Source organism: Maniola jurtina, chromosome 18 (assembly GCF_905333055.1).
Source record: "Maniola jurtina chromosome 18, ilManJurt1.1, whole genome shotgun sequence".
Classification (NCBI taxonomy): Eukaryota; Metazoa; Arthropoda; class Insecta; order Lepidoptera; family Nymphalidae; genus Maniola; species Maniola jurtina.
Genome location: NC_060046.1, coordinates 3,797,015 through 3,824,100, shown reverse-complemented (window position 1 = coordinate 3,824,100; position 27,086 = coordinate 3,797,015). Strand labels below are relative to the sequence as shown.

The following is a 27,086-nucleotide window of genomic DNA, read 5'->3' as shown; positions in this document are numbered from 1 at the left end:
TAGAAACTTATTAGTGGCACCTATAACTTAAGTATGTAAATCAGATCTCTTTTTTTCTAATTAACTCAAGTATTCTATTTAATAACAATATTTTTTAGTTATTGAGTACTATTGATCAATATTTTAATGAGGATGATGAATATAAGCAGTTTTGAAACTTGACTATCGCTTGCTATATTTTCCGGGTCTGGAAGCCAGGGTCCACATTGTCTGTATCCAGCTTCCTGAAAAGATCACGTACCATATATTTTCATCCATATAACAATACGTGTAACAGTGTCTGTTTATTAGTTCTTCACAGCTCTATCGCTGAACCGGTCTTGACGAAGCTTGCATCCTGGAGACGTAGGTAGGTATATGGGATTTTTTTTAAATCACGAAAGATTGAAGTCGCCACCAAACACGGATAATCCGCAGAATCACGCACTGTGGAAAGCCAGTATTACACAAGCTTAAGAATAGAATAGAATAGATTTTTATTCAAGTAGACTTTTACAAGTGCTTTTGAATCGACAAAATAATTTACCACTGGTTCGGAATGCCGTTCCTACCGAGAAGAACCAGCAAGAAACTCATTAGGCCCGGATTCAAGCGAGAGATCAGTTCAGTCGATCCACTGAACACATCTCAATTATCACGCTTACAGTGGAGAGGAGAATTCTAGTTATGGTTAAAAAACCGGCCAAGTGCGAGTCGGACTCGCGCACCGAGGGTTCCGTACTCATGCATAAAAATAAATAAAAATCTGTTTTAGAATGTACAGCTGTAAAGCCCTTTCATATGATACCTCACGTGGTATAGTTATCTTACTTAGAAAATTGAAAATACTACCTAATTATTATGTGTTCATTGGACACATTTTTTTTTGCAATGTAACGGTAAGTTCACGGTTGACGGATTTTTTCCTTTACTTGTGCTATAAGACCCACCTATCTGCCAAATTTTATGATTCTAGGTCAATGGGAAGTACCCTACAGGTTTCCTTGACAGACAGCCAACAAAATGATCCTATAAGGGTTCCGTTTTTCCTTTTGAGGTACGGAACCCTAAAAACATTTTTTAATGAATATTTTTTTAATGTGTTTACTCACGTTAGAGTAGTTGTGCGGATAGCACGGGGTGTGCGGCGCGCGCGCCGGCAGCGGTACGCGGTTACGCCAGCACGCCAGCCGGGCTGCTAAGGCCACTCGCCCCTCAGCCCCGTCGTCTATCGTAACCTGCATTGTGACACGGAAAGAGCACACTTTTAGGAAAATTACTAAAGATCCTACCTAAGATCACTACGGTATTTTCTCATTATATAATCTTTGACTTTCTCCAAATGGACAATAATCTAGGCAAAACAAACTACATAATGTCATGTTTGTTATGTTATGACACAAATCGCAATTCGTAACGTACGTCATGGGCTCAGGGTCCGTCAAGTAGTTCCGATAAGTTATATCGTACCTATACCGACGAGACACGTCGATGCTTATCAGCGGCTACTGTCAGGGTCAGGGGCTCAGGGTCCGTCAAGCAGTTCCGATAAGTTGTATCCTACCTACCTAGATTATACCTAAAACGTGTTGTTGACCGGCTTCCCCATGCTCGCGTGTAGTTATTGTATACAGCCAGTAGTAGCAAGTTGGTCCCCAGCACGTTGGTGTCTATCAGCAGCTACTATCAGGGGCTCAGGGTCCGTCAAGTACCTAGTTTTGATTAGTTGTATCCTACCTACCGGTTGATTATAAAACGGGTTGTTGACCGGCTTCCCCACATTCGTGCAGTTGTTGTAAACAGCCAGAAGCAGCAAGTTGGTCCCCGGCACGTCGGTGCCTATCAGCGGCCACTTGCACGGACTCGGGGTCCGTCTCAGCAGTTCCATTGATTTGGGAGTACGCTGCAAATTATGCCGGTAATGATAAGATCATCATTATCATAAATAATCAACCGATCATCGAAAGAGGATTTTACATGTCTCTTAGAATGAAAAGAGTTTAGGACCACGCTGCCACGCTGGCTAATTGCGGGTCGACAGACTTCACATACCTTTGAGAACATTATGGAGAACATAATGGTTTTCCTTCACAATTGAAGCAGATTGATTAGATAATAAAGCAAATTTCAATCTAGATTTATGCAATGTCACCACGGAACACCTACATTTTAGTTAGAAGTCTTTTTCATCACGTCTTCATATAAAGTGTAGGTACTCCGAATCGCATGTTTGCGATTGCGCCTTTCGTTTTTCACTATCAAGGTATCTACTAATGTATCTATTTCCTTTTAGTAGTCGTCTTTTGTAGAACGACATCTTTACGTTTAAGTAACACCAGAAAATTTTAAACAGCGAACAAGAAGAAAAGATCAGATTAGTGCTTTGACAAAGGTCTGAGAGCCTCTACGCCGCGCGTAGAGCGTCGTAGCCCGTAGCTCATTGCAGTGTAGTCATTTGTAGACATGCTACGTTCGCTTGGTTCCCTTTAATAAAATTCAATTCCGATGACAATATATTGACTAACTATACAATACATAAAATTATGACAAACTGATGACTGTTATATCAACGTACAGGCTCAAGATTTTGGATATAATTTAAGATTAATAAAGGAGTCAGAGAAATTCTAGTGGGGTCTTTACAATATCACCTATGCGACGTAGCGTAGAGCTTCCATAGAAATTTAAAAAAATCCGGTCTTATTTTTGACAATTTTTTTTCAAAAAATAATATTCGCCATGCTTATCATGACTAATATCCCCCTTTACCATCTAATTAGGCGTATAAGCTTGTGCCAGGAGTTGGTACGACAATAGTGCAACGGGTGGGCTTTGAACCGCCGACCTTTCGGAATTCAGTCCGCTCCTCAACCGTTGAGCTATCGAGGCTAATTTATTTATTTATTATTTTGCTATAGCTTACCTGAAATTCATACAACGCCCGCGATCGGTCGCACGCCGCGAACCGCGTCCTGTTGACAAGCACGCGCGGGTCGTAGAGGCGTTCATACTTCTCACGCTCGAAGTCGCGCCTGATGTGCTTGCGACGCTTCTCCTTTTCTGCTTCCGTATCACTGTTTACGAGAGTACCTGGCAATGGAATTTTGAAAGGAATCAGAAAGACGGATGGCTATCCACTAGGAAACACTAAAGGCTCTTTTCGCACTGCATCTGATCCGAGTCCAAAGTAGCTGTACAATTTGTATGAGTAAGCACTAGATCACTAGATCTGAAGATGAGCACTAGATCTGAATTTCGTTTTGCGACTTCGGATGCAGTGCGAAAAGGGCCTTTGTAATCGAGAGGGCAGTAAGTCGGATTTTTCTAGTTTGCTTTAAATTACATTTATGGAATGTTCGTCATACGAAGGGACGGCACTAATTTGTATGCAGTGCCAACACAAGTGTTTCGTTTTGCGTGTATCGACGAAGATCAGAGAACGTTGGACCACCGTTAAAAATATTCCGACCAGCCCCCCGATTGTGTAAGAAAAACGTATATTCATGGCTATCGTTATCGTCAAGTTTGATTGGTTCATTCGCCGTTTACTTTATTCTCATCCAATCAAAGGGCAGAATTTCTTGACGATAACGATAACTATGGATACAATTTTTTTACACAATCGCGGGGCAGAATTCTTGCTAAGTGTATCATCGGACTGACGATATCTATTATTGTTATTATACTACATTTGTATAGGTATGCAGAAACTATAGAGTTTTAAACTAAATAGGCGTTTGAGTTTTGACTGCTAGCTTACCAAAGGTGATGAAGCAGCCTTAAGCAGTGTGCGTTTGGCTTTAGGCATGAATAGAAGAGTGACTAGGCACCTTTTGAAATGCCCATTCACTCTTCTTTTGAAGGTCCCAAAATTATGGGTAAGTGGCGGGGCAAGCGAAAGTCTGGACATTCCATATTCTAACAGTGCGTATTAGAAACTAGGAAGATAATCGCTTAGTACCTACGACTCCGTGGAATTTCGACTATGTACTCGTAGGGGTGCGGACCTTTACGATTTCATAGGTAAATAGGTACGTACAATACGTTAAAACACTGAACATCAACTTACATGAAGTTAATATAGTGAAAAGCGTGAAAACGTTTCTGCTGACATGTATTAGTAGCTGCACAGAGTTCCACACTGATCGAACAATCGAGGGTAGTAGCTGAAATCAATAAGTAAGTATTTTAAAGGAAATTAGATAAATGATGCCCGCGAATCGTTTTTTTAAACTCCCGAAGGAACTAAGGTGTAAGCTATCTCAATACCCGCCAAAATCAGTTAAACGGATGTGCTGTAAAAAGCTCTGCTATCGTTTGACACAACCCTCCCGTTTTTTGGCGATTTGATTTGATTTTTGATAGATACATTTTCGCATTTATAATATTAGTATGGATAAAGGGATGATATGGATTTCTTGTTGTGACTTGCGCTTGATGAAAATTATGTCTGTAAAAAACAACGACGAGGACTAGGTTGCAGTGCGTTTGCCTATAAGATGCCTTTTTACTCTTGCCTAGAAGGTGAGAAATCAAAGACGCTTTACTCACGGGTGCTGCAGATATCAGCTCTTCCTTCGCATCTGGAAAGCAAACAGCTTGATAGTCGTGTACCCAGCGCAGCTTGAAGATATTAGCGTTGAGCAACGCGGACATAACCGCGGGATGTGCGTTAGCTAGGTGCTCCGTGATTGGTTCCTCGGCCTCCGCCTCCTCTTCTAGAAGGCTATTGGATGAAACTATCCAGCCCCCGTCGTCAATTAGGAGACACGTCCATATTATTCCATCGCAATGTGGTTCGCACGTGTCCTCTTCTCCTTCTGGGCACTAGATAGAAATTGAAAAATGAAAAACAATGAGAAAAAAAGTGAAAAATATTATTGAAATAATAAGATATAATTGAAACTTTACTACAAAACTAAAATCAATTTCAAGAGTCAAGGCACTCATTCTCTACGACTTATCCTACAAATACTTGTTCTGAATGACTGACTGGTATATATCAATACACAGCCTGAACCGCTGGGGTTAGAAACATTATATTTTTCAGTGGGTACCTAGGTTCCTTTCATAACATTAGGCACCTAGGCATTAGGCACCCCCTAAGAAAGGATTTTTGGAAACTTAACCCCTATGTGGTTAAATGAGGGATGGGAGTTTGTATGAAAGTCCGTAATTTTTTATGTTACATGGATAAAAATTGGTATTTGGACTTTCGGGGAAAAATAAAGAAGTACGTGTTTTAGGATTTTTGGAAATTTTACCCCCTAACCATTTTCAAATTTGCAATAAATTGATAGATTGATTGATCAAAAATTGCACTCAGGCGAAGCCGGGTCGGGTCAGTTAGTCTTACATGAAAGTTAGTGTAGCTATTGAGCACGTCGCGCAAGTGCTCCGGGTAGAAGTGATAGCCGGCCACGCCCACCACGCCCTTGCTGGGGTGCCAGAGGGTGCGCGCTGCTGTCAACCAATACCATTTGTCTCCTAGCTGGAAACAGTCAACTCATTTGCTTCCAAAACTTTTACATAGACCCACTACACACTAGTGGGAAGCTGGCATTTGATTGGGCAACTTTGCTGATCATTTCATTTACGACGTCTGCTAAGAAAGTGTTGTGTTAACAACAACAACATTACAAAAACCAAACAACAATTAAACAACAAAACTTTAACAATAAAAGTTAGTTGTTATCGCACCACTGTCACCATGTTGTGTTAACTTACTAGACACCGTAACAGGCTTGCGACTCCTACGCTCCGCCTCAGGAAGGTCCAAAAGTCATTTTGTGGCAATGGGTATAATCTTTTATAACAAAATTCCGCAATCAGTTTTGGACTTGCTTTACACAAGTTTAAAAAATCTATTAAAACTATGCTACTGAGAAAAGCATATTATACAATCCAAGATTATGTAAATGATAAAAGAGAGAGATAATGATGGATTTGACCTGCAGCTCGCTCCAGCAACGCGCGGGACTTCAATTACGTTTATACATGGCATAATATTGTATATCAAATCTTTGAAAAGAGCAACCGCCGAGTTTCTTGCTGGTTCTTCTCGGTAGGAAAGGCATTTCGAACCAGTGGTAGATGGTTTTGACGATTCAAAAGTACCTACATGTAAAAAAAAGTCTAATTGAATAAAAATATTTTGAATTTGATTTTGAATTTGAATTTGAACAAACTGGCGGAGGAGAAGCGTCGCTGTTCCTCAGCACGCGTATCGGCGCCACGGGCACGTGTATCACAAGCTTGTCGGGCGCCGCAGCGGCGCGTCTGTACCACGGCTCCTCGGGCCCGCGCGACCACAAGTTGTGTGCCGGCGGCTCCGCGTGCCGGCTCGTCGCGCTGTACAGCTGCCACCGCATGAGACCACTTTCTGTTGACAATGGATCGTATGTAGGATCGCCAGATGCCCCGTATTGTACGGGCTACCCCGTATTTCAGTGTAAAATTATACAGACACCCGTAATTGCAAAAATAAAATATGGGGTAAAGCTCCCGTTTTTTTACAAATTCAGCCGCAGCTGCCTGGCGAAACCAAACCTTGATATTCTGTCCAGTAGATAAATTATGTTTTGAAGATTTATTGCAAAAATAAATAGGTACTTATTATTTATGTAATTTATCGGAAAATTTGGATAACCGGAAAATGTAGCATAAAAAATTGTGAAGCCCGCTGGTATAAAGCAATGTTCTAGAATCTAGATTATATAGATGTAAATTAGAATACAGATTTTGAAATTGTATCAACCACCCGAATTAGGGTACAAATAAATATTTTCAAAATTACCGCTTGCAAAGAATGCTACAACAGAGCCGAGCTGGCAGGCGGAACAAGTTTCTTCGGCGTCTTCGTTCTGCATCCAGCGGTACGTTGCCACCGCCTCCTTGCTCAGTCGCGCCATCAACTCTTCATTACCTAAGCAGGGTAAAAATTGTTCTTTCTCTGAGATCTACAGTATTATGACAAAGAGATAGGTAGACACCTAAACCGCGTACTGTGCCTAAATGTTTCGTCTTTTTTAGGAAAGGAAAACCTTTTAAGGTACGGAACCCTTATTGGATCACTTTGTTGTCTGTCTGTCTGTCTGTCCGTCCGTCCATCGTGTCTGTCAAGTAAACCAATAGGGTACTTCCCGTTGACCTAGAATCATGAAATTTGGCAGGTAGGCAGGTAAAAGAATCTTTAGAAAAAAAAAATATTTTCCTGGAAGCAAATATTTTTACTAAGTATTTATCAATAACAACTGATAACTAAATAACATTTAAAAATCTCTTTGACCAATTAGACACACGCCCACGTAAAGATGTCTATCATTGAAGATAAGGAACGATTGCCTAGATCGTTATAAAGTTAAGATATCATAAGGACGATCGATAAGTTATATCTAGCCATTAGGCATCGAAATAATAGAATATTAATGCTATCTTTATGTTTGTAAACGTCATACTTGCTGTGATTGATCGATATACGAGTAAGTGTGTGTTGCGAAAACAATTGTGTATGACCGAATCTTCGTCTTCGGCTTCAGCCACTTTTGGCCAAGTACGAATTTCGGCCAAAACAACCAAAGTTGATTAAGTCGTTCAGAAACTAAACGATTACTCAGACGCATGAACATTAGAGTACATTATTCATAATTGAAGTTGTAATTACATTGATAAGTTTGCTCTCGCACGGTGGGCTTGATCGGTGAAAACAGATGTGTAATTTTCCTCATAGGGAAATTAGTTTCGTTTTTCCGCCTCTCGATGAAATGTAGCACCTCGTCCTGCCGATGTTCGAAGTGGGGATCCACGTGTTGGCAATACAACCTAAAAATTAGAATTAAATCTATGGTTCGGCTCACTACTCTATCAGGCAAATGATTCGTGATACCGCGAATTGTGTGGCTGGTGGCATTCGTGTCGTTCCATACATTCGCGCTAGCCCCAATGGTTGGCGCGAATATAGTTTTTTTAACCGACTTCGAAAAAAGGAGGACGTTCTCAATTCGTCGGAATCTTTGTTATATCCCGCGAGAACTCTATGTAGGTACTATGTGTAATTCGCTGTCACATAATGTAACGTCCACCGGCCGGCTGATTTGTTACCAAAAATTCACCAAACACAAAACATTCGCCGAATGCCAAATGCTATCGTAAAGTTTATCCGAGTCTTCCTAAATCTGTGGTTTATCCGAAATTAAACGATTTTTTGCCCGAGTTTGGGCAAATAGTGTAGCCGTACCTACCATCAATAGCTTATAGCTTGCCGATAGCTTGAGTTGTCGGAGCAGAACTCCGACTAGGTGGACGACGATATCAAACGAGTCCCAGGAAGCCGTTGGATACAGGCCGTGCAAGACCGTGGCGTGTGAATGTATCTTGCCAACAAGTTTAAGAAACCCCTCAACCCAAGTCCTTATGGCAACGTATCCTGTTAATTTTTTTTTTTTTAAACTAACCAGTCCGGGTGCACTGAAAACTCAGTAGTATTTAAAGCCTTCCATGCCTCTTCAGCCACCTTTTGCGTGAAAGCTCCTTCAGGAACTGCATGCCTCGTGTTGTATTTCGGCAAAGATGCCACCACTGTGTAATGATTCATCACGCGCTTCCAGAAATAGTCCCTTTTCTCTAAGTGTATTCGCATTCCCCCTTCGAATATACTTTTAGCTTCCATCATCTTGTGACCGCTTGTATGATTGATTACTATACTGTTTCTAAACTGAAAAAAGCTTTATATGTATAATTTGGTGGATTTTTTTTATATACGCATATTATATAAAAAATAGAAAGACAATTTTCGGAGGAGAAAAAATTTATCATCAGTCATTAGTTTAATTTCTGTCTGTCTGTTTGTTCATCCGTTTGTCCGTCCGTCGGTCTGTCTGTCTGTCTGTCAACTGCTAAAAAATCCGAAAACCGTGAATTTTTGGTTACACCAAAAAATAAACTTAATTTCTTTCTGCACATTCTAAAACAGATTTTTATTTATTTTTATGCGAAATAATTTTTGATTTATCGTGCAAAATGTCGAAAAAATACCCGAGTACGGACCCCTCGATGTGCAAGTCGACTCGCACTTGATTGGTTTTTTTCTATACAGAATATCAGGGAACATAGCGAGTATATTTAGTAGAATTTTCTTTAATTTTATTGAGAATTCGCGTAAGTAAATAAATATGAACTTATTTTTAATCATTATTTATTTATTGATAAACAAGTGTAAATTAAAAATTTATAACACCCCCGACAAGTGAAGGTTACAGTAAAACTAGAAAAAAGCTGATAACTTTCAAACGGCTGAACCGATTTTCTTGGATGATAGCTAAGAACACTCTCGATCAAGCCACCTTTCAAACAAAAAAAAAACTAAATTAAAATCGGTTCATTCGTTTAGGCGCTACGATGCCACAGACAGATACACAGATACACACGTCAAACTTATAATACCCCTCTTTTTGGGTCGGGGGTTAAAAAAAATGATTACATACGTCCAACCATTCCTGAGGATAGTTACGTGGCAAATGATCTTTGGCGGGCTGCTCTACGTCAAGGAAATCGACAGTGCGGTATCCTGGCCTCAAGATATCGCCGTCGAACTGAAATAAAGCTCATATTATAGTAGGTAGAGCGTAGGGCTCTTTATAAGGCGGCATCATTATACAATAATTATGTATAATATATAGTAAAATATAGTATAATAAAATAATATAAATATATTTTTCCATTAGTACAGTATTATATTAGAATTATTATTAATTAGTATTGAAGTATAGTATAATTAAAATTAATATTTGATTGGCTGTTTATTATGTGCAATTCAAATGTCTGCATTTAGAGAGCGGAAAAACGCTTGTCGAGAGCCGAGAAAACATGATGGAAAAGCGCCATATCTACGCAGACAAAATGCGAAAAAGATTTGAATTTATCGCTCGATTTACCTGTATTGTAATAACTGATAAACTATAATAAAAACTAACTCAATGATACTCGTTGATATGATCCGTACAAAATGAGTTCTTACGAGCCATTTTAACTTTAAGCAACTCACGACTGTCATGTCAAAAGTACAGACCACCTTTAATATAAGGACTAAAATCGTACTGTTGACATACCTACTCAGAAAATTGGCGCATTTTTACCGACCTATGTGCTTCCCTCAAGCTACTCGACACTGGCGAAGTGCATTGTACTGGGCTGGCACTACAAAAAACCACTAAACAAGAAAAGAAGAGGACGCGCGTGTTGTGACTTTTTGGAGTGTTTTTTTGTTAGAAGTGACCGGTTTTTGTGTTCTGCTGGTGTTTATTGGTAGTGGAACTGACTGGGAAGCACTCTAAAGGGGCGCCGCGTGTATATCGGCGGGCGCCGGCACAGACGAAGTCCATACTTATACATATTATAGTTTCCCTAACTTGTAAATAACTACAAACTTGACAATGGCTAATCAGTGTAAAGCCAGACGATAGAAAAAGAAAAAAAAAAGAAAAAAAAAGAAGAAGATATGGCAGTTTTGACACATAAAGTTGAAATGGCGCGTGAGAACTCATTTTGTACGCATTATACTTACGACTGGTTTGGAGTTATCATGGGTTACAATATTACCGCGATGATCCACAATAAATAGTGATCCTCCTGCTCCGACCTATAAAAAAAATTACATTACCTACCTATTTTATTTTAGGTATGAATATCAGATTTTATTATTATGTTACCAGACCAGTTACAAGTTTTTATGATAAGTATGATAAGTATACATCCTTTGAGAAATAATCTCCAAACAGATCAATCAAACTATTTTACTATCAAACCGTGATAATTATTTATTTATCGCAACTGATAAAATTATATATACGTACAGATTTTTCTTGGAATCATAAAGCATTTCATTTCCTATTATTTATAAATCAAAAAAAATATTTTTCATTCATAGCACCTTGCTTCATTAATTATGATCCGTCGATTATAGTAGCTTATCCTTGATGCATTACAATTTAAAAGTCTGGATGGAGAATAGTTCCTAACAAGTTGGTAATTGGTTGCTAAGTAGGTAGGTACTTGTCGCGAATCCTTCATTTGTTATTCACGTAGAGGCGTAGAGCATAAAAGCGGTTTCAGATTAGCGTATGTTTCGCGTGACTTTGTATAAGTCCCATTTTTTTGCATTTTAATCGATCATTCTATATCTATCTATCTATTTAAATTACAAAAGTATTCTTCTTATGAGTGCGGTGATTAATTTTGAACAGAAACTGGAGAAAATGAACTCAAAATACTGTGCACCATTAGAAGATAGTACAAGTGTATAGTTTTCAGCCTTATAGCCAGCTAAATCCATTTTTTTTACAGTAAATCTAATAGGTATTATTATATGTGATGCGTCACGGTAATTACAACACATTCTTGTCTATTTCAAACTAAAATACATAAGTACCTAATTATATTTTATCATTGCGTAAAAGTAAGTGTAGGTAGGCAGGAACATTATCGCCAAGATAACAGGTGAAAAACCCTATGAAGTGGTATAATATGACGTTATTAGGGTCACGATGTTGATTTACAATAGAATTTCTTCATCAACCGACTTCAAAAAAAGCAGGAGGTTCTCAATTCGTCGGTTTTTTTTAAATATATGTTCCACGATTATTCGAAGACCCCGTTTTTTTTTTTGTTTCTATTACTTTGCAGGTGGTCCCATATAAAGTTGAAGATCTGGGTGAATATCTTGGAGATGGAGAACAGAACTCCTCAATGGATAAGAGTAGGTAAATTGCTCGCGATCTGTGTAATAGCTTATTAAACAATAGGGTTTTAACTGGGCATAGCATATTATAGTACAGTGGGACACAAAGAAACTTCTTTACTTACCAAATAATAGGGAAGTATCAGCTTGAGATGGTCGATTGGTATGTCAACTCCCGCTACGCCCAGAAGTCGGTTTACAGGATACTAAAAAATATAGGTACAATGTTAGTTAGGTGATTTTGTAGTGTTTTCACTATGGACTAACTTTAATTAAAGGAACTTTATGGAATCTAGGCATTTAGATACATAGTAGGGTAATACACGTCTATGACACAGACATGCACTTGTCTACGTTCCAAGATTGTACATACCTCGACGAGCCATAATATAGGTATATCCATCAGCGAATATTTTTATGGAACGTATCATACCTAAGTCTTCAACTTAGAAAAGTCTTTTTGTTGCTGGGCCGTCCGAAACCAAGCATTCAAGTTAAGTCAAAGCCTCTAGGCTGAGATCTATAAAGCGTACTTTGACTTTGCTTAGACTTAAGTTTTTGTTAAAACGAGACAGATTTATGTCGGCGATATAACGCTGTCTCGTTTTAACAGTGTTTTAAGTCTGAGCAAAGTCAAAGTGCGCTCTATAGATCTCAACCTTATTCAAAATGGCTACCATTATACACTTTTTGACTGTCAAAAGTTTTTTTTTTTAATTTTACGTAATAATAGTGATAATTAATTATTTTAGGTATAAGTACTTAAAACTAAAGCAACGGGGGTTCCAAACGTGCCTAGTTTTGAAAGTTCATTTCTTTCTTAATTAATTAAGTACCTACTTGACGCACTGGCAGGGCGTCATGTACCTATATTTAGCTTTAAGTTAACTAAAAAATGTGCATGACAGCAATGAAATAAATAAATGAAACTCTTACCTACATAATAATTCAATGACTTCTTTAGACATTGTTACAAAGGCTTACATAAAGGTTCAGGGAAAGTAGTAAAGTGTACGCCTAGGCCCTAGTCTATGTTTTACGTAGACAGCACTACTTTAGCCATAGACTTACGATTTTTTGCTACGACTTTAGCATTAGTCAACTTGTTCCTGATATCAAGAATCTACGTGGGTAGGTACCTACTAGTATTTTACAAATCCGGATTCTGCTATCGTACCTATCAAGTATCTGCTTAAAAATGATTAATCCATTTGATACACATAATGACTTATCTAAAGTTTCACTCACATATTTTTTTTTACTTGCTTTCCAGTATGTAATTAAACGTGACAAGAAGGCCAGGGTAGGAATTATTATTTTTACATTGTTTTTGTGCGCTGATTTTGTTGTGGGCTCTTCTCAGACCTGGGCGCGTTTGGAACTACATCATTGTTTGACAATTAGAAAGTGTGCAATAGTACCCAATTTGAATAAATGACTTTGACTTTGACTTTGACTTACTCGGCAAACTGGGTGGCTCTGTACACATTCGCCGAGAGCATTAGCTGAACTCGTTTGGCCAATGTGTACAAGGTTCTTAAGAGATTAAAGTATAAAGTTTGGATTAAAATTATTGCTTCTTATCGAAAATCCCTAAATCCGATAAATAAAGAACGTTAACGTAGTTTCGGAGCTTGTTCCATTATTAATTTTATTATCGTCAAGTAAATGTACTTCTATGTATGCGTAGTAGGTTTAATTTTTAATTGGTTTTAGGGTTCCGTACTTCAAAGGAAAAACGGAACCCTTATAGGATCACTTTTTTATCTGTCTGTCTGTCTGTCCGTCTGTCCATCTATCATGTCTGTCAAGAAAACTTAGAGGGTACTGCCCGTTGACCTAGAATCATGAAATTTGGCAAGTAGGTAGGTCTTATAGCACAAGTAAAGAAAAACCTCAAAAACCGTGAATATGTGGTTTCTTACATCACAGAAAAAAAAATTTAAATGTGTTGAAAATTTCAAAGTAAGATTATATCAAGTGGGGTATCATATGAAAGTGATTTTTTTGTATATTCTAAAACAGATTTTATTTTAAAAAATACTCGAGTACGGAACCCCCTCGATGCGCGAGTCTGACTCGCACTTAGCTGGTTTTTTATCTTTAATTCAAGCTAATTCAATATTTGTCATGTCTCAACAGTAAGAAAATATCTCGACTGTACGTTACCGTTCTAGTAGAATTCCTTTGTTTTTCCTGAAATTAAATAGATAACGATAAGTAAAATAATTAATTGAAGTGATTGATGAGGTAGTGCTGCGGAGGTAGTGAATGATACTTACTATATTTAGACATGAGGAAAATAGATACTCTTGCGTATATGAATACACTTGCTTTTGCCCACGACTTCGTCCGCGTACCTACACATTCTGTTGTCATGAATTGAAATGAGTTTTCAGAATCAGGTCATTATTTCCGGAGATTATCTCCTACCTTCAAATTCATTTTTAGGGTTCTGTAGTCTGTACCTCAAAAGGAAAATGGAACCCTTATAGGATCACTTTGTTGTCTGTTCGTCTGTCTGTCTGTCTGTCCGTCCGTCCGTGACTCTTATCTCCTTATCAGTAGGCACAATCACGTGACGTTTAAGTAAGGTGACCATACAGCTCAAAAGTCAAAACTGTATTTTTTTACTTATACTCGTACAGAAATATTTTAAAAAAATTTCTTACCTCGTTAAGTACTATTGTTATGTTCTGAAAAGAAAGAAAAATTATTCATTTTGTTTGCACAAGTCTTCAAAATATTTTAACAGCAATAAGATTATTAAGATTAACATTCATATTTCTGAGAACAGCACTTTAAATTAGTAATTTATCGCTTGACTAAGATTACACCTGTACAAAACAACAATAAATTGAATACTCAGTACTTAGCTTGGATTATGTTATTATGCTTTTACCTACTGTCTAATTATAAAATATGACATCGGCAAACTTCTTCAAGGAACAACAATTAATACAATTAATATTATATACTATAATATGCAGCGTGCTAACCGCTACTACATTTACAGGAAAAGCAAATAACCACGCAAGCAATACGCACCACCACCACGTAACCACCACACAAATCCTCTTTTTAAGGTTCCGTTCATCTGAACAAAAAATCGAAACCCTTATAGGATCTCGTGTGTCTGTCCGTCTGTCATAGCCAATTTGTTCCAAATCTACTGAACCGGATTGTTACACATTCAGAATTTGTGTGACCCAAACACGGCGTAAAGTGAATAAATGAATTTTGAAATCTTTCTACGTTAGTTCAACTCGATCTTGTCCGGTTTTTTTTGGAGGAGGGAAATCTTCAAATCCTCTAAAGTATCTACATACACTACGCACTAGCTAAAGGAATTCTTAATTCCTTTTTGTCTAGAAGATAATTATAGTAAATTAATTTTGTTGTTCCTTATGTATCATGGACTTCCACAGAGTAGCGCCTGATTCTTTCCAACGACTTACTTCAACAGTGGTGCTGTCAAAGGCGGGAACTGAAACGCTGACTTGTAGCCTGTAGTTTATATCTTCACTCTCGTAATATTGGCCATATCTTTCCTAGAAAATCACACCAATATAAACTTAGTTTGCAATATCACATCAATAAAAACTTAGTTTGCATTAAGTGCAATATAATAAAATATTTAAATGCTAGCTGGTGCTAATCCATACTAATATTATAAAAGCGAAGGTGTGTCTGTCTGTCTGCTACCTTTTCACGGGGCAACAGTTTAACCGATTCTGACGAAAGGTACAGAGTTAGCTTATATCCCGGGGATGGACATAGGCTACTTTTTATCCCGGAAAATCAAAGAGTTCGCACTAGATTCCTAAAGACCCATCCGCTCAACAGATGTGTATGAAATTTGGTACCGAGGTAGCTTACGCCTCGAAAATTGACTTCGACAACTTTTTATCCCGGAAAAGCAAAGAGTTCCCACGGGATTTTTAAAAAACCTAAATCCACCTAAACCCTAACCTAACTCCTAACCTAAATCCTAGGCAACTTCTAGGCAAGCGCGCTCCATCTTAGGCTGCATCATCACTTGCTAGCAGGTCTGATTGCAGCCAAGCGCTAGTCTATATAATTAAAAAAAAAAAAAAATCACGCGGACGGATCGCGGGAATCATCTAGTTGATAAATAATTGATAAGTAAAGCTCTAACCAGTTTTCGCATATGCAGATAGTCTCCGTACTGGCGAGCGGTGGCCAGGAACTGGTCCTTGTTCTTCCTCAGCTCGCTGTAGCGGTAAACTTGTTCCGCGTTTTCCTTCTGCTGCCAGTAATAATCACTTCGGCGCGGGTCCTGTGTGAAAATTTTATATCATTTATTTTCATTGCTAATTTAATATCGATAAAACTATATTGCGCTTTCTTTTCTTGATTTTGAGTATTTCTCACTACATTGACTTTGGTTTCAAAATTCAAATCATTTATGTGTTTTTACAAGTGTAAATTAAAAATTTATAACACCCCCGACAAGTGAAGGTTACATGAACTAGAAAAGAGCTGATAACTTTCAAACGGCTGAGCCGGTTTTCTTGGATTATAGCTAAGAACCAAGTCAAGACACCTTTCAAACAAAAAACTAAATTAAAATCGGTTCATTAGTTTAGGAGCTACGATGCCACAGACAGATACACAGATACACACGTCAAACTTATAACACCCCTCTTTTTGGGTCGGGGGTTAAAATTTTTATTTTATTTAATTTAATAGGAAGCCAACGGTATACATAGAAAAGTAATTATGACGACTTATATATAAACTTAGGACTATCAATGTTTACTCACTTACAGGCTAACTCAACATGCTTAATCTACAACTTCTAAATAGTAAAACTTAACCTTTGACATAACACATAAGACATAAGAATAAAATAACGCTATACAGTAGCTACCTCAACATTGGCATACACGTCGCTGTAGACGCGCGGCCTGCGCTTGCGCTGCGCCACCAGGGGCCGCTCCATCACTCGCAGGATGTTCATGACCTGCTCGGTGACGTCGGCGTGCGTGATCAGCTTGACGTAGTAGCCGTCTCGATCGCAGCTCACCGCGTCGCCGTACACGTCCGTGTCGTCGCGCAAGCCATTGCGATCGTGGAGCCACAGTACGAACAGCCTATGATCAAAGTCAAAGTCAAAGTATCCCAGTATCATTTCAAAACTTTACCTAAGTACAGTATAATAAACATTAGGATAAAGGATTAAATTTTTCTCTCTCTAGTCTCGCTTTAAACAGCTTAGCCAATGTCAAGTTTGTAGTTATTTACAAGTTAGAGAAACTGTATGTATAAGTATGGACTTCGTCTGTGCCGGCGCCCGCCGACAGAGACGCGGCGCCCCTTTAGAGCGCTTCCCAGTAAGTTCCACCACCAAAAAACACCAGTAAAACACAATAACCGGCCACTTTAAACAAAAAACACTCCAAAAAGGCCGTCTATTATTAACTTGCAGTGCTCTACATAAAAGTTTTAGGTAGGTATACCTTGAATAATGTGGTACGGAACTCTTTGTGTGCGAGTCCGTCTCACTCACAAAATCGCAAACGTTTAAAAAAAATATAGACAAGCGCTTGGCTGTAAGCAGACCAGCTGACAAGTGATAATGCAGCTTAAGATGCCTCTAGCATAGACCTAAGATTTTTTAAATTTATGGCCTCTAGAATCTAGATGCCTATTCACTCTTGACTTGAATGTACCCATATTAAAAATGGAGGAGCAAAACACCAATAAAATTGGTCGAATCCGAGAATAATTCAGACAAATGTCATAAATTCAGTGATATCCTTGGATGAAGGATTATATGGATAGGCACTAAGTTCAAAATGCGTGTCAATTATTTATGTGTGCGCACGTCATTTTGTCACTGTGTGCACCATCTAGAGTTGGGACGGCGAATTTGGGTATATCGATATTACATCAAAATTAATTTTCTATATGTTACTACGACTGACCACGTGCAATATATACTCCATACTAATATTATAAATACGAAAGTGTATCTCAGTCTGTCTGCTAGCTTTTCACGGCCCAGCAGCTTAACCGATTTTAATGAAAGGTACAGAGTTACCTTGGGAGCGGACATAGGCTACTTTTATCCCCCAAAAATCAAAGAGTTCCCATGGGATTCTTAATGCCCATCCGTTATACCGATTTATATGAAATTTGATACATAAGTAGCTTACGTCCTGGAAATTGACGTAAGCAACTTTTTACCCCAGAAAATTAAAGATTTCCCATGGGATTTTTAAAAACCTATAAATTCACGCGGACGGTTCTTATATATTCAGTAAAAACAAGAGTAAAATGAAACACTTTTCAAATAATTCAAATCAATTTATTAGTATTATTACTATAATTAACGTAAGCATATTTTATATTATACTATGTTACTTTTTGTGGCGGAAAGTTTCTGACAGTATTGAATATTAATTATTCACAATTCTTCTGTAAAACATACTTACTTATATTATATCTACACTCAGACTTTAAGAAAAGTGAGTAATGTTATACATATATACCTTTAGCAGGCAGCAGCTGATACTTATAAATTGGCCGTTTCTCAGAAAATAAGTACATAAATACAGTTTGGCACTTCCGGGATCTTGCTTTATTATAAAATAAAAAGCCAAGTAAAAGTCAAGAATTCTAGGTCAACAAAATTATAGAGAGCTGGACGTAGAAAACTGACTGAGGTTTCATTATTAGCCAGCTCTCGAAGTTTGTTTCGTTCGTCCTTTATAATCTGAAATTAAATGAATTAATGTATGTCTTGCTGTTACCTAGTCAAAAATGAATAATTCTTTATCACACTAATATTATAAAGGAGAAAGTTTGTATGTGTGTGTGTGTGTGTGTGTGTGTGTGTGTGTGTGTGTGTGTGTGTGTGTGTGTGTGTATGTTTGTTACTCCTTCACGCAAAAACTACTGAACGGATTGGGCTGAAATTTAGAATGGAGATAGATTATACCCTGGATAAAAACCTACATCCACGCGAACGAAATCGCGGGTATCAGCTAGTGATGATTGACATGATATTTAAAAAAATATCAGTAAAACAATTAAGTAATTTTTAATTTTAGAAATTATTTAAACTCACTTTTACCTCAAACCTTAAAATTAAGTATATATTGTAACATAATATCTACTAAGTTTTTTTCCATAATAATTACTGTCTCTCTTTGCTGTACCTATTCTACTCCCTTTACAACCTCTCGCACTGCCAAGGGTCACTGGTAGAGATCTCTTATAGAGATAAGTGCTTCCCTGTCCACTTTATACAAATATACTTGTACAAATAAAAAAATTAATAAATTAATTAATTGTTGGTGTCTTTTTTGTTTAACTATTGTCAAATAAAGAAAAGTGTAACATTACTACATATTTATTTGTAGGTAAGTACCTACATATAATTTGAAAGAGCTTAGTGTTTACTGGTTGATGGTATTGACTATTGAGGATATCTTTCAAATATAGTTGGTATTGCATCTGATTTCAATTTATTTATTTTTAAACCAGAAACATAACAAGACTCTTCCAAATGATTGGAGCATAGACGAGAATATACCTTTAACTTCCAGATTTTCGTTTTATTGTCCTAATCCACGCAGTTCTAATTTCAGGACATTTTGGAAATCTACAAAAGTAAGCAAATGTTATTTATACGATAAAAGACAAATTTGATTTTATCGATAAAGTGTTTACACATCACTACAAATGATGTCTAAAATAATTCATAAAATTAAAATTAAATTGCGCTGTAAAACGTGATTTTTGTCAGTATTACACGAGATAATTACACTTATAACATGTAAATCTTTAATTTTTAGCGATTTTTGGAATAAAAGTCGCGGTTGGTATCGATGAAATAGTTATTAAAGACTTACCTATGAAAAGGCAATTCAGGAACTTGGACGCCTTCTTTCTTATATCTGGAGGCACAAAACACAGCGTCACACATTTGGTTTTTAGTTTTTATCTTAATTTTAACCCAGACTTTTGTGATTTTTAAAATTTTATAAAAACGCTGCATCAAATCCCAATGTTTTGTCTCCAAATGCTGACAACTACTGTCACCAGTTACACATACAGTGCGTTGTTGCCAGACTTATATGAGCTATCGCTTTTACCCGAACGGAGGTTCCCTGAAATAGACCGAGATAACAATATCTAGTTGACACATGGATGTACAAGAGCGGCAACAACCTATGACTACCTCTATTGTTTATATACTATCTCTATGGTGATATCTAATTATCTACTTATGCGGCAATGTCAGTCTATCTGTCAGTACCTTTTCACAGCCCATTCGTTCAGTGTTCAGTTCAGTTTAAGAAATTAGTCAAAATTACGAGTTTGACGTGAGTTACTCACAAATTAGTCGATACTTTAACTGATTTCTTAAACTGGACCCTTACAAGTAAAGATTTTTTATAAACCTGTGAGGATGATACTGCCATTGGCGCAATTAAAATGCTATAAGCCTACTTTGTCGTATTAGTTTACAAATTGCGAAAAACCAAATTAAATTTGAATTTCGCGGGCAGACCCGTCTCATGCACTTAAACGTCATGTTGCGATGTCATCGTACCTTATGGTACCCTCTGGATCTAAATGGTGCATCAATTCAGTATAGTTGGCGTAGAGGCTGTCCGTGAGTATGACGAGCGCTTGCTGACACGAAGGCGGCCTGGTGGTGGCTTCGCGTTGTTTCTGTAACAACTGCACGGAGTACTGCAGCACCTCTGCCATCCACGTCTCATTGGTCGGTTTCTTATACCTCAGGACGGCCATCATAGCCGCCGAGTTCACGTGGTTGGCCTGAGAAGTTCGAAAACAGTTCAAGTTTATCAAGAAGACGACAAAAACCGGCACGAAAATCCATCCTACATACTACATCCATGTTATAAACTAGCTAATGCCCGCGACTTCATCCGCGTGGATTTAGCTTTCAAAAATCTCGATAGGAAAAGGATAGGAACAGATATAGCTTGCAATATGAAGTAAGCTATATGAGTAAGATAATAATATCTAAGTAATAATAAAAAACTTTTTTTTATTAAAAAGATTTTATAATTTTGAACCCGCTAGTAAATATAATTAAAATAAAGTGTTGTAATCCTGGGTAATTAATGCACCTACCTACATGAGATTAAAAGGCTTTATATGTATTGAGGTATTCAGATAGATAGTTTCTATATAAAACGAATTACAAGTATCCGTTTGTATGTGCGGATGAAGTGAAACTCCTTCGATTTTTTTATAATGTCGGGTTCGATATGGACCACTATGTTTGTAATTTTCATAAACGACGTGATTATCACTAGAACGTCTGGGCTCTTGGCTGTGCGCGGGTAGCCGCTACGGGGAACGTAGCCCGTAGGTCTACCGCCGCCATGCCGTAGCACATTTTTAACCGACTTTAAATAAGGAGGACGTTCTCAATTTGTCGGAATATTTTTTCTTTTGAGTAGGTATGTTCCCCGATTACTCAAAGACGCCTGGGCCGACTTGGATTTGTTTTTGTTTACTTTGCAGGTGATCCCATATAAATTTGGTGAAGATCTGATGAATATCTTCGGAGATGGAGAACAGAGCAATTTACTTTTATCCAATGGATAGGAGTAAATTGCTCGCGATCAGCGTAATAGCTTAGTAAACAGTAGATTTTTAACTAGGCATAGCATATTTTAGTACAGTGAAGCCACTAAAAATTGTGAAATAAAAAAAATTCAAAAAAAAAATAAAACCGACTTCAAAAACCACACACTGAAAAGTAAAAAATAATTTTTGTTTCTACACGTGTAATGTATGTATGAAGTCGGGTGAGCTTCACACTTAGATTTCTAGTTTCTTTTATTATGCTCACTCGACTTATGAAGTCGAATATGAACACGCGAAGAAACAAAAATTATTTTTTACTTATTAGTGTTTGTGGTTTTAGAAGTCGGTTTTTTTTTATAAGTAGTATTAGTATAAGTAAGGTAATTATCATGGGCATTTCCTGACTATCGCAAATATTATTACTTTTTTGCTATCTTTGTGTATATTATGCATTTTTTTATTATAAAATATATTAATTATATCTTGATCTTGAGTATATGTACATAGCCATTCAATTTATTTAGAGATATATTAGTAATGTCGGAAGATAAAATGATGACTTTTCAATCGATAGATCGTCTATCTTTATCAATAAATAATCATTTCGATGGATTGTACAATCGTCAGTCTTATTATTAAATACTTACGTATTATATTAAAATTATCATTATAAATTGAATATACATACTGTCATTAAATATTTTTTTGGGATCTGATATAATCTTACATGTTATACTTAATTATTATAGTCTCAGATACAAAATATTTATATTATTTATACAATATAATATGTAACAAAAAATGAGGATTTAGGATCACTTCGTTGTCTGTCTGTCTGTCTGTCCATCCGTCTGTTCATCCGTCATGTCTGTCAAGAAAACCTATAGGGTACTTCTCGTTGACCTAGAATCATTAAATTTGGTATTGACCGGTTTTTTTGATTGCTATATAACGCAGCCCCCTATATCCGAAACTATTCATTAAATCCCTAAATATACGGGACCAACCTGATATCACAAACTTTGTGGTTCGACGGAGTTATGGATTAAAATTTTGATCCCCGAGCATCTATAAGTATGCCAAGTTACCAGTACGTTCAAATCTGTTTAGTAATTTTAGCGTGAAGCGGACATTGACAGGCAGTGAGATAAAAATTAAAAAAAATGTTTTGGGGTATATACCTACGAGAGAATATTTCAATGTACAAAAATCGTCAATTTACAGTTTTATTACAAGAATAGATAGTACGTGTTTGCCTAAGCTTCGATTTCAAAAAAGAAAATAGTTTAGTGCACCCTTAAATAATAAATAATCGAATCAATCTTACCGGCACAAGTTTATCACTAAAGCACGGGATAGGAGACTCTACTTCAACATTGAAGCGCAGCACGTTGACCTGGTCGTCATCAGTAAGGGCGTTGAGAAGAGCCAGAATGAACTGCTCAGCGACGACCAGGTTCGAGGAGCTGTTCATGGAACCCGAGCCGTCGAGGAGGACCAGCACGTCTCGTGGGGCGCCGCCCGCACTCACGTACCATGGCCGAAGTCTACAGTCATACAGTTCCTCGCCTCCAACACTCAGCTTGTACATGCTCTGCCATAGTGCAGCTGAAATATTTTTACAAGCTTCATACAGAGCAGAATAGAATAGCCTGGAAAAGTTTTCGTAATCAAATAAACTTCTACAAAGTGTTTCGAATTGTCGTGAATTCCCGCATTATGGAGCAGAACTAGCGAAAAATTCGGCGGCAGTCCTACATCCTCCTTCATCTTTCCACCATCGTACTGCCAGGCATCGTCTAGGTCTGCATCTGTACGTAGTCGAAATTCTTCGGACACGTACGAAGCGATTTGTTTCCTCGTTTCTAATCCGAACCGATAGGATATGGAACACCCTACCGGCATCAGTTTTCCCTCTCACTTTTAATATGGGTACCTTCAAGTCAAGAGTGAATAGGCAACTTCTAGGTAAGCGCTCTCCATCTTAAGCTGCATCTTCACTTGCTAGCAGGTCTGATTGCAGCCAAGCGCTAGTCAAATGATAGAAAGTGTGGATGTTTGGATGTTTCTTACTCAATCACGCAAAAATTACTTAACGGATTTGGCTGAAATTTGGAATGGAGATACATTATACCCTGTATTAACACATAGGCTACTTTTTATCCAGGAAAATGAAAGAATTCCCACGGGATTTTGAAAAATCCACGCGGACGAAGTCGCGGGCATAAGCTATTATCATATAAAAATAGCGCTAAATGGTAGCTTTATAATTAGACCCTGAAATATGCACGAATTATGAAATAAATGTAAGCGTGACATACCAGGATAATGGCGTAAAAAACCTTTGGCACTGCACATATACTGTAAGTCCAACGTAGCATCCTTGGCATAGTTATCTCGGAATGTGCTCATCAACCCTTCGGTCCAATATATGTGGCCAATCACACGAGGATCTACAATTTTGCAATTATTTTTTAAAACACCAATAATATGTTAAGTTCTTACACGAGAAAAATATGTTGCGACAACAGTTAATATAATACGTCTTAATATATTTTCTTAAATGAAAAAAAAAAAATTATATAGTCATTCATCAGTGAACTTTTCTATTTAAAAAAAATATTCACAAGATGCAAAATCTGCCAAATGTTAGAAAAAAATAAAAAAGTTCAAAACTCCAACTGTTTCTACAAATAAATATCGACCCATTTTGCACTAAGATTCAAAATAATATTTTAGTAGACCGTACTTAAATGATCTTACAAGTTACAATTATGCATAAAGAATCTCAATTAGTACAAGATTTTTGGTAAAATAGGTAGATAAATCGAACAACTATCTGAATTAACTGATTCCAAAACTGATTTTACTAATGGATATCAAATGTAGGGATCAAGGCCCAGTCAAATAAGCGATTGTTGTAAAAGACGGTTAGGAAAGATACATGCGTACACCTACATCATAAATTATTCAACTTCAGTAGGTACAAGAGATTCCCGTCGGAAAAGTAGTCAACATTTTGCGTATCACGGTTAGATGTTATAAAAATACACACGTAGATATAAACACAATTGTATAGGTAAGACGTGGGAATCGTTTGTTCTCACCACATTCAAACACTTCTGCGGCAACGTGCACGCTGGTTTGTTCTAAAGATACTTTCGCATCAAAGTGGGCGCTATTCACCAGAACCACTCTGTTTCGGCTGCTACAATTCTGAGGCATGTCCCATTCCTTCCCTTTCTCGTCCGGCGTGTCCTCATCTGGCTTCAGTTCCTTCAATTCGTCTATTTTCTGGAACATGTTTATGTTGAAAGTTCTAATGTTAGGTTTTATAACATGTTATCAAGGATGTTGTTTTTGATACCTAATTAACTATGCGCGCAATGTTTGTCGTAATAACTAATTCAGAATCGGTGCTATGATGTAACAATTAAGAAAAACAAAAAATGAAAGGGGACTGGCTGATCTAACAACGCACAGCTCAAACGTGCACTGGATGGATCGGAATTCGGATTTAAAGGCATTTAGATAGCTATGACGTAGGCATCCGTTAATGGTTTTAAAAATTCAACCCTAACTGGGTAAAATAGGCCTGTGTTTGTTTCTTTCAGTTTTGAACAAATTAGAATTGAATTTTAAAAAAAATGTTAAAATTTTAAGGGTGTCCGGCGGAGGTTACTACGACTCTGAAGTTAGAAGTGTCTGGCAATGCATGACAGAATTTCTAATATTATTTCAAAGAAAATACAAAAAAAAAAACATTTTCATTTTCATTTATTTACATTTTATACTATTTTGACATGTTTTTTTTGCACTTTTGTTACCTATTATCACCTAAAGCCACCGTGATCCATTACTTCGATAATAGTCGTTCTTTCCTGTGTTGAGGACAATATTATGCAGTGAAACTTTCAGCTTTTATAAAATAACGAAGATCTGGCCCTCGCGGGCGCTCTCTGTAAGAGTTTAGTTATACGTAGGTGCGTATATGTATGTAGGTTGGTAATGAGAATTATGTTTATGGATGAGTTGCAATTGTAAGCTCTGGATAATCAAGCCTCTACTACATCTACTTACAATACTTTTGGTAAAGACATAGTTAGAAGGTGGATTTTTTCTTTTAGCTGCCAATTCCTCTGCCTTCCTCATGATCGCTTCTGCAGCGCGACCTCGTCTTTCCAACAGTTCCTCCAAAGCTTTAGCAGCCTTTTCGACGATAGCTGTTCCATTGCGAACTTCGATTTTTATATCAGAAAATCCTTTTAGTAGTATATCACGCCGCACAGTTAGATTCTCGTTTTGGTGTAATATGTTTGATATATCTTTGGCCCAATCTTGAATTCTATGTGCGAAAATATTTCATGAATATTTTTTTAGTTTGTTAAATTGGTAAATACAGGAGTTAGCGCATAATTATTTATTAATATAAGCTATTTTATATCAGACTATTGTTGATGTCCGCTAGCTACTTCGACGGCGTGAATTCAATCTTTTAAATTCCCTTGGGAACTCTTTGGTTTTCCAAGATAAAACCCGGTCTTTAACTATATCTATGCAAAAACCACGTCGAAACCTTCTTTCCCTTTCCTTCTTTACCGGCATGACTGAAGAACAAACCAACAAACAAACATACTTTCGCATTTATAATATGTTGAGCCAGAAAACTAACATTTATAACTTTATTCCTTTAGGTTAACTTTATTTTGGACCATTTATGAAATAAATTCTTTAAAATAATGATGATTTTAAAAGGGCTACTCACAATGGAAGCGTAATCGGTCGGAGCATTTTTTTTTTCTTTTTCTTCTTCGGTGGATCATATTCAATTTGGGACACGTTCGCGATTTTCAATGGCACACTATTTGTTTTACTTCTATTCACCAACAAATGCCCTTGATGTTCCTCAAGAGACTTCTTGATACTATCAACGGAATTGCTTTTAACTATCGCATGTACGGTAAGTGTGATTTCGCATAATATGATTACAATCAGATGTCGTTCGATATTAAAAAACATTTTTGGAGTTCAACACTTTTTGGAACGGACGGATGATTCGGGATGTTTAGTAAAGGAAATGGAGGAATGTAAGGCGGGCGGCGATCTCGCTCGCTGTGGGCAGACTCCGATACGCATGGGGCGCCCAGGCTCCCGCCATTGAGGCGCCACTCTACCCTTGCCAAAGAAAAACTTCTCTGACCTATATACATATTATATAACACATGATTTAAAATGTATACGGAACTCATCAACATATTACAGAAGGTAGATACTTTAATGGTGTTTTTGTTACCATCACACTAATGATGTGTATGTTTGTTACTCCTTCACGCAAAAACTACTGGACGGATTTGGCTGAAATTTGGAATGAAGATAGATAATATCCTAGATTAGCACATAGGCTACTTTTTATCCCGGAAAATTAAAGAGTTCCCACGGGATTTCTAAAAACCTAAATCCACGCGGGCGAAGCTGCGGGCATCAGCTAGTAGGTCATGATTATTTACAGAAGTGAAATATGACTGCTACTAAACAAGTTTTGCCTGCGACTTGTCTGCATGATATAATTAATAGCCATGTCATTACCTAGTTTCGGACATTGACCCCTACATACACATTCACAAACTAACCAATACTCTTTTTAAAATTATTATGCTTAAATAAATACTTATCTATATCTCTATGACTTGAAATTGATTATGTTATAAAGCATCGTGTTTCTATCAAAGTACGGCAAAGCCAAAAAAAGGGCTTATTATTTTAGCAGTCTATG

General features: G+C 37.3%; 1 protein-coding gene across 1 annotated transcript; it reads right to left on the bottom strand.

Annotated features, from left to right (window-relative positions):
• Positions 1-29: 29 nt before the first annotated feature.
• LOC123874172 (voltage-dependent calcium channel subunit alpha-2/delta-3-like) lies at positions 30-26,452 on the bottom strand. Its single transcript, XM_045919400.1, has 25 exons — positions 26,079-26,452; positions 25,394-25,658; positions 24,421-24,607; positions 23,635-23,766; positions 22,641-22,921; positions 20,301-20,530; positions 16,608-16,830; positions 15,873-16,013; positions 15,172-15,264; positions 14,386-14,409; positions 13,883-13,909; positions 11,839-11,919; positions 10,541-10,615; positions 9,462-9,569; positions 8,433-8,692; positions 7,643-7,800; positions 6,776-6,904; positions 6,168-6,361; positions 5,336-5,470; positions 4,531-4,806; positions 4,049-4,145; positions 2,903-3,069; positions 1,721-1,882; positions 1,092-1,217; positions 30-224 (listed from the first exon to the last, which is right to left on the bottom strand). The coding sequence occupies exons 1-25, from the start codon at positions 26,330-26,332 to the stop codon at positions 99-101; spliced, it is 3,951 nt and encodes a 1,316-aa protein (XP_045775356.1). The 5' UTR covers positions 26,333-26,452; the 3' UTR covers positions 30-98.
• Between the last annotated feature and the right edge of the window lie 634 nt (positions 26,453-27,086).